Raw genomic sequence first — 11,020 nt, forward strand, 5'->3', positions numbered from 1 at the left:
AGAAATGAAGACAGCCTGGCCGGTGCGGCTCAGTAGTTGAGCATTGACCTATGAACCAGGAGGTCACGGTTCGATTCCTAGTCAGGGCACAGGCCCAGATTGCGGGCTTGATCCTCTATGTGGGCAAGCGGGAGACAGCCAATTAATGATTCTCTCTCATCATTGATGTTTCTATCTCTCCCTCTCCTTTCCTCTCTGCAAGAAATAAAAATATATATATTTTTAAAAAGCAATGAAGGGGCTGATAAAAGAGATGCTATCCCTACCTAAAGGGAATCTAAGATCCACTCCAGGGCTCTTTCTACTTTAGGTTCTTCTCCAAGAAGTCAAAAGGCACCCTCCTGAAGTGAGGCCTTCCTGCTGCCTTCCTAGTGGGACACCAAGCCCCTGGGGAAGTGGCAATGTGGGGGAAGACTCCTTCCCACGAATGGCCATGAGAAACAAATGGGTCTCCAGACATCTTTCTCCTGACCCAGGGAAAGGGCCTGCTACACCCCAACCACAACCCACAGAGAAGAGCAGGCAGGTGTCCTGCAGTTAGAACCTAAATGGTGGGGCCTGTGAATGAAGCCCAGTGGCTGGCCTGGAAGCCCCCTGGGGCTGGTCATGACCTTCTCAGAAGGCTTTAGTGAGGGAAAGCGGGGATCTCTACCTGCTCTGTAGGGCCCTGTTGCCCTTCTGTTGTTCCCACCTATGGAGGAAACAGCTGTAAGGCTGCGGTCTCCCCAACTTCTGGTTCAGCTCAAGGTCAGTCACAGTGCCCGGGCTGTGAGTGCTGGGTCACACCTGACCCACCTGACCATTTCTGTTCATTCCAGAGGTTTATGGAGCCCCTACCACATACAGGCTTAGTGGTAACCTGGGAATGCAGGAAGAGCTCAACCTGAGGGCAGCATAAGCCAAAGTGGATAATTACAGAGTCAGTGTAAGAGGCTCTGTGAGTCAAGCGTGGTGACTCTGGGGCCAGCCTGATCTCATTTTGAAACCTACCCAGGCCACTTGTTAGCTTGTGACTTTGAGGAAGTTGCTCAACCTCTTTGAGCCTCAGTTTCCTCACTGGGTAACAGTATTAACCTTGTAAGATGATGATGCAAATTAGAGATGACATATGGAAAAGTCTAACCCATAGCTAATCAATTCATGGTATTACTGATGTCGATTCAATACTGTGAGAATACAGAGGGGAATATGTGGTGTGGGGCAGGAAGCAGCATTCAAGAAAGTAACAAAAGATGAAGCATGAAGCGGCAATTATGTTGGATTCCTTGGGCTTGCCAGGGAAGGAGGGCATGGCAGTGAACAAAGGCTCCAAGGCATTAACTGTACCGCATGGCTGGGGCACAGGAGAGTGGCAGGAGATGGGAGGAAGAGGGGGCTGGAGCTTGCCTTGATCCTGCAGGCAAGTGCGCCTCTGCGGACAGGCGAGTTTTCAGGAAAGTGGAAGATAGTTTGTTACTGGCCATGACACTAAGCAACCTTGAATCATGTGATGAGAAAGTTAATTCCCTTTTTATTTATTTATTTTAATTTTTTAGACCTGGGCATGTGCCCTGACCGAGAATTGAACCGTGACCTCCTGGTTTGTAAGTTGATGTTCAATCACTGAGCCACCTTGGCCAGGCTACTCCTTTTTCTTTTCTTTAAAAAAAAAAAAAATCAATTTTTTTCCTTTACTTTTCAATAAGTTTAAATTCTTGAGGGGTGCAGTATTACATGGATTCTGTGTCCAATGGCCTTAGTGGGAAGGTTGCTTTGGAATTTAGCATGAACCATGCCACTGTTTCCGTGAGCACAAGTTTCCTTTCCCCAGATTACTCTGGTTTTGCTCCTTTTGCCACCAGGAGTCACTGTCTTGTTCTTTGCTTTTTACACATAAGCACATCTCTTGCCTAGACAGACTTCAGTTTCATGTTGAGCATAAGCACCTTTAAATTTTTTAAAATATATTTTTATTGATTTCAGAGAGGAAGGGAGAGGGAGAGATAGAAACATCAATGATGACAGAGAATCATTGTTTGGCTGCCTCCTGCATGTCCCCTACTAGGAACCGAGCCCACAACCTGGGCATGTGCCCTTGACTGGAATGGGACCTGGGACCCTTCAGTCTGCAGGCCAATGCTCTATCCACTGAACCAAACCGGCTAGGGCAGCACCTTTAATTTTAAGAAGAGCTGTGTGCTCCCTCTGGTTCTGGAGACCCTGCTTAGAGCCAACAAAAGTGGCCTTGAACCACAGCCTTCCAGACATATGTGTTGTTACAGAAGCCCTGCTCCCATCAGGCCTCCATAGGCTCCGAGATGTCGCAAAGAAGAAGGCAACGTTATTCCCTTTTCAGTTCTCCTTCAAGCCTTTCATCCCATCAAGGCAAAGTCTCCACTTTTTTTTAAAAAATATATTTTATTGATTTTTTACAGAGAGGACGGGAGAGAGATAGAGAGTTAGAAACATCGATGAGAGAGAAACATCGATCAGCTGCCTCCTGCACATCTCCCACTGGGGATGTGCCTGCAACCCAGGTACATGCCCTTGACCGGAATCGAACCTGGGACCTTTCAATCCGCAGGCCGACGCTCTATCCACTGAGCCAAACCGGTTTCGGTAAAGTCTCCACTTTTAATACCTAACACCTGTGATCTTCATAGGCCTCAAAGCGACTGCTCTCAGCAGGCACTGCAACCACCAAAAATTCCGTTACATTATGTTTTGGTTTTATGATTATTTTCTATGCAGAACAACTGGCTTTCTGCTTACAGAGGTGATATAAAGTTTCCTTGTAAATTACATGTAAAAGCAAGCCATTTGAAGGAAAGCTAAGAAATGAAGGTACAAGGCACGATGCAGAAAAGGCAAAAGTCACAAAGGTTGTACTCCAGAGACTGAACTTCAGGAAATGCTGCTGAGGGCACTAGGAAGTCACCCAAATTCTGAGCCTGGGAGGGCCAGGGCCAAATGTGAGTCTTGGAGAGACAACCATGACCAAAGGGAGAGGCCAGGTGTCCAGGCCTGGTCAGCAGAGCCAATCGGGATGGAGTCGGTCCTGGGACTGTGGAAGGACCTGAGAGGAGACATCCTGGGGACAGCATGGGGTTTGTGACCTGCTATGTGTTGGCAGAGGAAGAGGCCTTCATGTCTGTCCTGTGAGTTGTGATTCTAGATGAGTGTCTGTCCATGGAATTTAGATGTTTCTATCGTCTCCCATTATAGCAGGAGGTTATGGGCCAATGTTGCAGCCTCCTACCCCTTTCCCAACTGCTCAGTCACCTCAGCTCTGTGTGGCCCTGCAGGGTGATCCCACTGCATGGCCTGCCAGCTGACAAGTCAGAATCTCAGACCAGGGTGACCAAGGGCCCGGTGTGCCTGCAGCTGAGGGGTTTCCCAGGACAGGAGGCTTTCAGTGCTAAACGAGGGACAGGGACAGTCCTGGGAAAACTGGGAGGCCCTGGTCATCCAACCTCAGACAGTGATGGCGAAGGTTGGGAGCCCTGGGCCAGATCCTGTTGGGCTGGGGCTGCTGGTCTAAGGGCCAAAGTAAGACGCGCACAGCCTGCATGAACCCACGGCTAGTAATCAGTTCACATTTATATGAACAGCACCACCACCCAGAGCCAGCCCCCAACCTTTTCAAAAACGCTCAGTGAGCCCTCGCTGGTTTGGCTCAGTGGATAGAGTGTCGGCCGCCTGAATGAAGGGTCTCAGGTTCCACATGCTCGGGTTGTGGGCTCGGTCCCCAGTAAGGGGCTTGCAGGCGGAGCCAATCAATGATTTTCTCTCATCATTGATATTTCTCTCTCTCTCCCTTCCTCTCTGAAATAGAAAAACAAACAAAAAAAACAACACACAAAATGCTCAATGACCTTAGTCCTTTTCAAGAAAATGTTTCAACCTGATTGGAAGCCTCCTGTTCAAGTTTGAGAATTCAGAGCCCTCAAAGATGCCACTTTCTAGGCTTGGCAACTGTTCTCAAAGGAAAGTCTCAAAGCCTGACATGTGGGCCCCACTAGACTGCCGCCACCCCATCCTCCAATGAGAATTTCCCAAATTTTCTGAAGTACTCCCTGTGTTCCAGTCAACATGGCCTGATCAGAGTCCTCCTCCCACTCTGTCCTCTCCTCCTTCTGTTCCAGCCTGGAGGGCTCCCCTCACACATCTTCCTGTGCTTGAACTCGACCCAAACTTGGCTCAATGCACCCCTCCATGAGGCCTCCCCATATCCTCCGGACAGAAGGTACTCCTGGTTTCCTTGATCCTCTTCCAAAGCCTGATCTCACCAGTGGCAGGCAGGCAGGCCTAGCTTTTCCCCCACCCCTGCCCCAAAACACACACAGTTAGTAGTTAGCATATAGAACAGTGACGGCGAACCTATGACAACACTGACACGCGAACTAATTTTCTTGGTTGATTTTTCTTTGTTAGATGGCAATTAAATATATAAAATAAATATCAAAAATATAAGTCTTTGCTTTACTATGGTTGCAAATATCAAAAAATTTCTATATGTAACTCGGCACCAGAGTTAAGTTAGGGTTTTCAAAATGCTGACACGCCGAGCTCAAAAGGTTCGCCATCACTGATACAGAATCAACACATAAATGGTCAAACCCGTAATGCCTAATTGGGAGAAGTTCCACTGTCTCTCCACCGTCACATGGGGAGAGCAAGAAGGCTCATACATTGAGCCCAAGTCACTCAGCGGCCCAGGTGGCTGACAGGTGAAGAAGAGACTCCCTGGGAAAGGCTACTGGGCCTGCCTGACAATTCCATAATGATCAGCAAGCAGCACAGGGCCCAGACGGCAGGAAAAGGTGTTTTGGGAATGTGTCATGGGAGGTGTGGCCCAACTGGGGTCACAAAGGCTTTCCAGAGTACAGGACACTTGAGCTGAGACATGAGGATAAGGGGTTTGGGAGTCAAGGCACACACTCAGTCTCTGCATGGGCACGGCCGGCTGCTGTGAGGATTTGTGGGGATAATGGACAGGAAGCCCTCAGCACACAGTCAAGCTCTCCCCAAACATGGGGGATTACTGTCGTCAGCATTACCCTGACAGCTCACAGGAAGCAGAGGACTCCAGGCAGCCAGGCCTCTGAGCTCAGGTTGCGTTGGATAATAATCCTGCCTCCTGATTAGCCCAACCAGGAGGGAGGAGAAATGGGGCTGCAGCTGAGCCTCCCCACTGGCGGGTGGACTGGCCCAGGTCAGACAGTGGGGTTCTGACAGAGCAGAAACCAGGCCGAGTGGCTCAGACGTGTAAGAGGGAAGGAAGCTGGATGCAGGCAGAGGAAGACAGCAACCAAGGGCTTGACTGAGGACGGGCCTGGGCGGAGGAAGAGACAAGGAGCAGACAGAGAGCGAGAGAACATCCTCTCCCCTCCTACCACCCTCCTGAGCTGCTGCAGAAAATTGGTGGAATGACTTCCTGTGATGGGTGCAGCAGCCTCTGCATTTATAGGCCACAAGATCTTTTCAGGGCCAACTGGGTGGTTAAAAGCTTGTCTGAAAGCCACCCTGTTAGGGGAAGGAGCCAACCAGGAACCGGAAACCTGTGAGGTGTACAAATACTGACGTAAAAAAAAAGGGGGAGAACTGAGATTAAGGCCCTGCCCCCCTCCCTGCACCCCCTGCTGCCCAGCCACCAGGGGGACCCACACTGGGAGGAGACAAGGGCCATGTGAGATGCCTGGGAGCACAGGTCCTTCTGCCATACTGGCCTTCCTGTCATTCCTCAAACACACCAATTTATCTGCAACTCCAGGGTTTTGTTTTTATTGTTTCCAAACCACACATTACTGGCTCCATTGCACCATTCAGGGCTCATCTCAAGTGCCACCTCCTCCTAGAGGCCTCCCCTGACCATCTAAACTAAATTAGCCCACTCCCCAACCTACTGTGTTCTCCCTTCAGAGCCTCACAACTCAAACCCTCATCTCTGCAGGTTTTTGTTTTGTTTTGTGAATCAGATGTCATCTCATTCACAAAGCCTTCCCTGACCACCCTGTTTAACATCTAACACTCTCCCCCAGCTCTCATCCCACCTCCCTGGTTTCCTCTTCTCTGTCTCACATCCTAGATCTTTCTTTCATTGCTGTTTAATTCTTTCCGCTGGAATGTCAGCTCCAAGAGGCAGAGATTATTGTCAGATTTGTTTACTGCTGTATTACCAGCATCTAGAAAAGTACCTGGCACACAGTAGGGACTCAATAAGTGTTTGATGAGTAAATGGATAAGTGTATTTAAATGTTTAAGAGCAGGGGCTCTGGCCAGACTGGCTGGGGTCTCATCGCAGCTCTCCCACTTACTGTGTAATCTTGGACCATTTACTTAACCTCTTTGAGACCCCATTTAATTAGTAAAAGGAGAGTAACAACAGTACTTACCTCAGAGGATTATTGGGTGATTAAATAAGATCACGCATATAAAGAGGTGGAAACAGTGCCTGGCACCCAGGAAGCTCTCGGTACTATGCTGGCTGCCATGACAGCTTTCACTTGCTAGCATTTCTTGTTTATTGCTCCCTTATTTATCATCTGTCTCCTCCATTCTAGTGTCAGCTCCCACTTGCCTTCCTCACTATTGACCCCCAGCTCCCAGCATAGTGTGGGGAGAGAAAACCAAGCCTCCTATCAAATTGGGGAATGTGGACCTGGGGGACACAGCTTCAACTGAAGTAGGAGCCTCACCGATCTGTTTCTCCAGGGCAGCTGCTTCACAGACGGTGGCCCGGGGCAGGATCCCAGGGTCAGTGAAACTCGTCTGTAGCAGGCAGCTCATGACGAAGAAGAAGAGGATAGCAGCGATGATGGGGATGGCAAGGGTCAGTTGGCGGGCCAAGAAGGGACAGCTAGAAAGAGAGGGAGAAAAAGATGAGTAGTTACCCCACAGGCCCCCCTGGGGCACAGGGCTACAATGCTAGGCAGGTACTGCCATCCCAGCAAACACCCCCGCATTTTCGAATAGAGCCTCTCCCAGAGGCAGCAGCCACTTCTCCATGAGTGCCTGACATCACTAATTAATCCCACACTTTCGCCCTGAGCCATGGCAGATGTGATCAGTAGATCCCAGCACTGTACACTTAGCTGCAGCCTCAGAATCCTTCTAAACCCAGAGCTTCAGGCAGCTACTACCAATTAATTGGAATGTCACTTGAGATGAACCATCCATGACAATGTTCACTCATTCATCCAGTCAGTCAGTCACTCACTCCACAAATATTTACGGAGGCCTTCTACGTGCCAGGCAACACCTTCAATAAGAAGCAGGAATATTTGGCAGTGAATAAGACAAGAGTCCCCTGTTCCCTCAATGAGGCTTATGGTCTAGTGAGGAGAACAGACATGTAAACAGAGAATTGCCACATGGCCCTGCATACTATAATGGGGAAGGGAAAGGCAGTAGAACAGTCAGGAAAACAGACTGGCTGAAGGAGACGCCGAAGCTAAAACCTGAAGAATGAGTAGGATGAGCCCTGGTGGTGTGGCTCAAAACCGAGCATCGTCCTATGCATTGCAAGGTCACTGGTTTGATTATGGGTCAAGGCATGTGCCCAGGTTTGCGGGCTCGACCCCCAGTAGGGGGCGTGCACTGCTGGGGGCAGCCAATCGATGTTTCTCTCTCTCCCTCTCCCTTCTCTCTCTCTTAAACCAATTAAAAAGGAAAAACAGCCTGAATGGTGTGGCTCAGTGGTTGCACATAGGCCTATGAATGAGGAGGTCACGGTCTGATTCCCAGTCAGGGCACATGCACAGGTTGCAGGCTTTATCCCCAGTAGGGGGCATATAGGAGGCAGCCGATTAATGACTTTCTCATCAATGATGTTTCTCTCTTTCTTCTTTCTTCTCTGAAATGAATGAAAATATATTTAAAAAATAAAAACAAAGAATGAGTAGGATTAGCCAAGTGAAGGGGGTCGGGAGAAGAGCATGGTCCAGCCACCAATACTGTTACTCAAAGACTGGTGTCCCAAGTCCGTTCTGTCAGGCCCCTGACCCCAGCTGGCTTGGAGGACACCCTGTGCACAGGTCTGATTTTACCACTGTCCTCTGCTGCCTTCCCTCCCTGAGCCATAGTGAGTGAGGAGCTGCTATTTGGGAGATGACTGGCCACTGGGAGACCCAAATCAGCCAAGATTCCAGGAGCTGGCATAACTGCAGGAAGCAAACCTGTGGGCACCTACATGCTATTTCTGGAGCCTCCATCATTTGAGGTTCTGGTCTCCAGAGAGGCCCATCCCTTGAGGAGCAGAGACTGCCAAGGCCAAGGACTCTAGTGGTACACATTCTGCTCCAAACATCTCAGTGCTCCCCAGATCCGAACCTCAGAGCTGAGCCCTCTATGTCACCCACATGACAACTCCACCAGTTCGTGTCCAACCAGACTTCTTGGAGGATAGAGAAGACTTGAGGTCTGAGAGTTATAGAGCCCTCAAAAACAGCAAGTCCCAGCCCCCAGATTTTATAAAAGGGGACTCCGAAACCCACAGCCATGTCCAAGGTCACCGAGTCAGTAACAGGACTGAGTCTCTAGGGGCTCCCAGCAAATGCTCTGTCCATTCATATTCAACAAATATTTGTTGTATTGAGTGGCCACTACACACCAGGCCCTGTTCTAGGCACTAAGACTACAATAGTGAGGAGAATACAAAATGCACAGACCTGGGGCAGGGAGTATGCAAGCAAGGAGGCCGATGTGCCTGGAGGGAAATACACAGGGGTTGCGGGAGGAGATGGGTACAGGGAGAAAGTCCGTTCTCAGGGCTCTGGCCCTAATCCAGACAGCCAGGGAGGACTGACAATTAAAGATACACCATCTGGGGTGGGAAGCAGGGCGGAAGCTGGGAGCCCTGCTTGGAGGCCTGTGCAATAATCCACCAAACCAAACAACGAAGCAAAACCATTCCCAGCAGGAAGGCCCTAGAGAGCCACCTCTGCCATCCCCCAGAGCAATAGGCGAGCATGAGCACCTCTCATCCTCCACACCCTCACCATCATGCCAGCTCCCTACTGAGTTTCCACCCCAGTCCAGACTGAGGTGAGCTCTTGGCCCAAACCCCAGCCCCCTGCCGACTCCACTACCCCAAGTGGGGAGGAGCAGAAATAGACGCCATGTTTCACAAGCTCCTCGCTTCCTCCCACTCTGGGGACAACTCTGTCACCAGTAAAGACACCCATTCAAATGCCCAGAGAAAGTACTGCTTCTGAACTGACCAAATCCCATACTGCAGGTCATGAGGCCAACCACGGCAAGCACCGCTTCCTCCTGCCCTCGCTGCAGCCCTGGTGGGAAGACCCGGGCAGGACACTGGTAAAGGAACTTTCGGAACCTCCCCGTGGGCAGGCCCGACAACATGGATCTGAAACTCAGCCAGGGGCCATGCAGGGGGCCCTGGGGGCTCCCCAGAGCTTCTGCTTGCTAAACTGTCCCAGAACTTTGTATCCAACCTGACTCAGAAGGGAAGGGTGAAAGGGAGAAGCTAAGCTAAGTGGCAGGAAGTCCTCACCTTGATTCAAGGGGAAAGCCAAGATTGCAGATACATGATCTGGCAGCCCGAAAGGTGACCTGGGGCTAGTTGTCTCTGTGGCAGCCTCAGTCATCATGGCCCCAGGCCCCAGGGAAGAGTTTTTGACCAAGACAACAGTAAGAGCAGCAGCAAGCATTAAGTTCTTGTTATAGGCCAAAAGCTACATGAGTGACTTCATGCCACCCTCATATCACCCTCATGACAGCCTGAGGGAGTGGGTACTGTTATAAACCCCATTTTATAGATGAGGAAACTGAGGCTCTGAGAGGTGAAGTGACTGACCCGCAGTCCCACAGTGTGTGTTGGATCCGGAATTTGAACCAGGTCTCTTGGCTCCAGAGGTGGCATTCTTAACTACACTGTGTAATGAAGTGAGACCACAAAAGATGGGGAGAGCCAGGAGGGGAAGCAGAGTTCATACAGCATGACGTGGGTGTGTACACGTGTGCGTGCAAGGAATCATGTAGCAGGTAGCTGAAGCTAGAGACCAAGGGCAAGGTGGAAAACTTCTGATACAAATATGTGACCCTAGTAAAATGACAGGCGTCCCCTCCTCATCCATAAACTGGAGTTACCACGTGGGCCAGACGTTAGAACTCACAGGAGCCAACATGACCTGTCACACAAAAGTACTCTGGACTCTCCTGAAAAAATACAGGCACTGCAGCTGTTCCTGCCATGGAACAGGCCAGAGGGATGCTCCAAATGTTGACAGGGGAGAGAAGGCCAGGAGGTTAGGAGGGCGAGGGACTTGGGAGATGTCTGGGGGAAACGGGAGGAGACTCAGGAAGGAAAAGAAACTCTGAAGAAGCTAAGGAAAGTGCTGGGGAGGGAAAGGGAGGTCTGAGAGGCCCAAACATGTTCCAGGGAAGATTGCCCGAGGACCCAGGCACCGGGGAGAAGCAAGGAGAGAGGGTCTGAGGGTAGAGAGATGACCAAGGGGGCCTAGAAGGATCCTGAAGGTAATGGGAAGACCTAGGAAACCTGTGGTGGGGAGCATATAGCCAAAGGCCATGGAAAAACTCAGACGTTATCTGGAAGGGATATGAGAAAGGATGCCTCAAGGGGTCAGAGAGAACCTGGGGGGGTGGGGGGGGCAAGGCCTATCCTGAGGATAGGTGAGGAGAGAGGAGATCTGTCCAAGGAGGGGGGTTGGGAGGGGGGTGGAGGCAGAGGCAGGGAGGTCAGGGGCCAAGGGACATGGGAGGGCGGTTCCTGGCAGAGGCTGGCAAAGGCAGGGTGCCAGGGAAGGATGGGGGTGCTAGGAAGGGACCACAGAGAATGGGGTGGCTAGGAGGGCGGATGGGGACCAGGGAGGAAAGATAAGAGGCAAGAAGGAGGGGCCTGAAGGCAGACTCTAAGGCACAGGGAGGATGCAGGCCCCAGAGGCAGGGATCCGAAGGTGCCTGCAGGTGCTGCGAAGGGTGGAGTGAGAGAGGACGGGTGCCCAGCGGGGACGGAGGGACTGGAATGCCCATCAAAGGCTGGCGGAGGGGGGGGGGGGGG

The 11,020-nt window shown here is 50.9% G+C and overlaps 1 protein-coding gene across 1 annotated transcript in view; it reads right to left on the reverse strand.

Moving 5' to 3' along the window:
• Nucleotides 1-11,020, reverse strand: part of ZDHHC18 (zinc finger, DHHC-type containing 18) — a 39,642-nt gene that overhangs the window by 28,092 nt on the left and 530 nt on the right. Inside the window, exon 2 of the mRNA XM_006777490.2 lies at nucleotides 6,678-6,838. Coding sequence (XP_006777553.2) covers nucleotides 6,678-6,838 — 161 coding nt within the window. The remainder of the gene's footprint in view (nucleotides 1-6,677; nucleotides 6,839-11,020) is intronic.

Source organism: Myotis davidii, unplaced genomic scaffold (assembly GCF_000327345.1).
Source record: "Myotis davidii unplaced genomic scaffold, ASM32734v1 scaffold149, whole genome shotgun sequence".
Lineage (NCBI taxonomy): Eukaryota > Metazoa > Chordata > Mammalia > Chiroptera > Vespertilionidae > Myotis > Myotis davidii.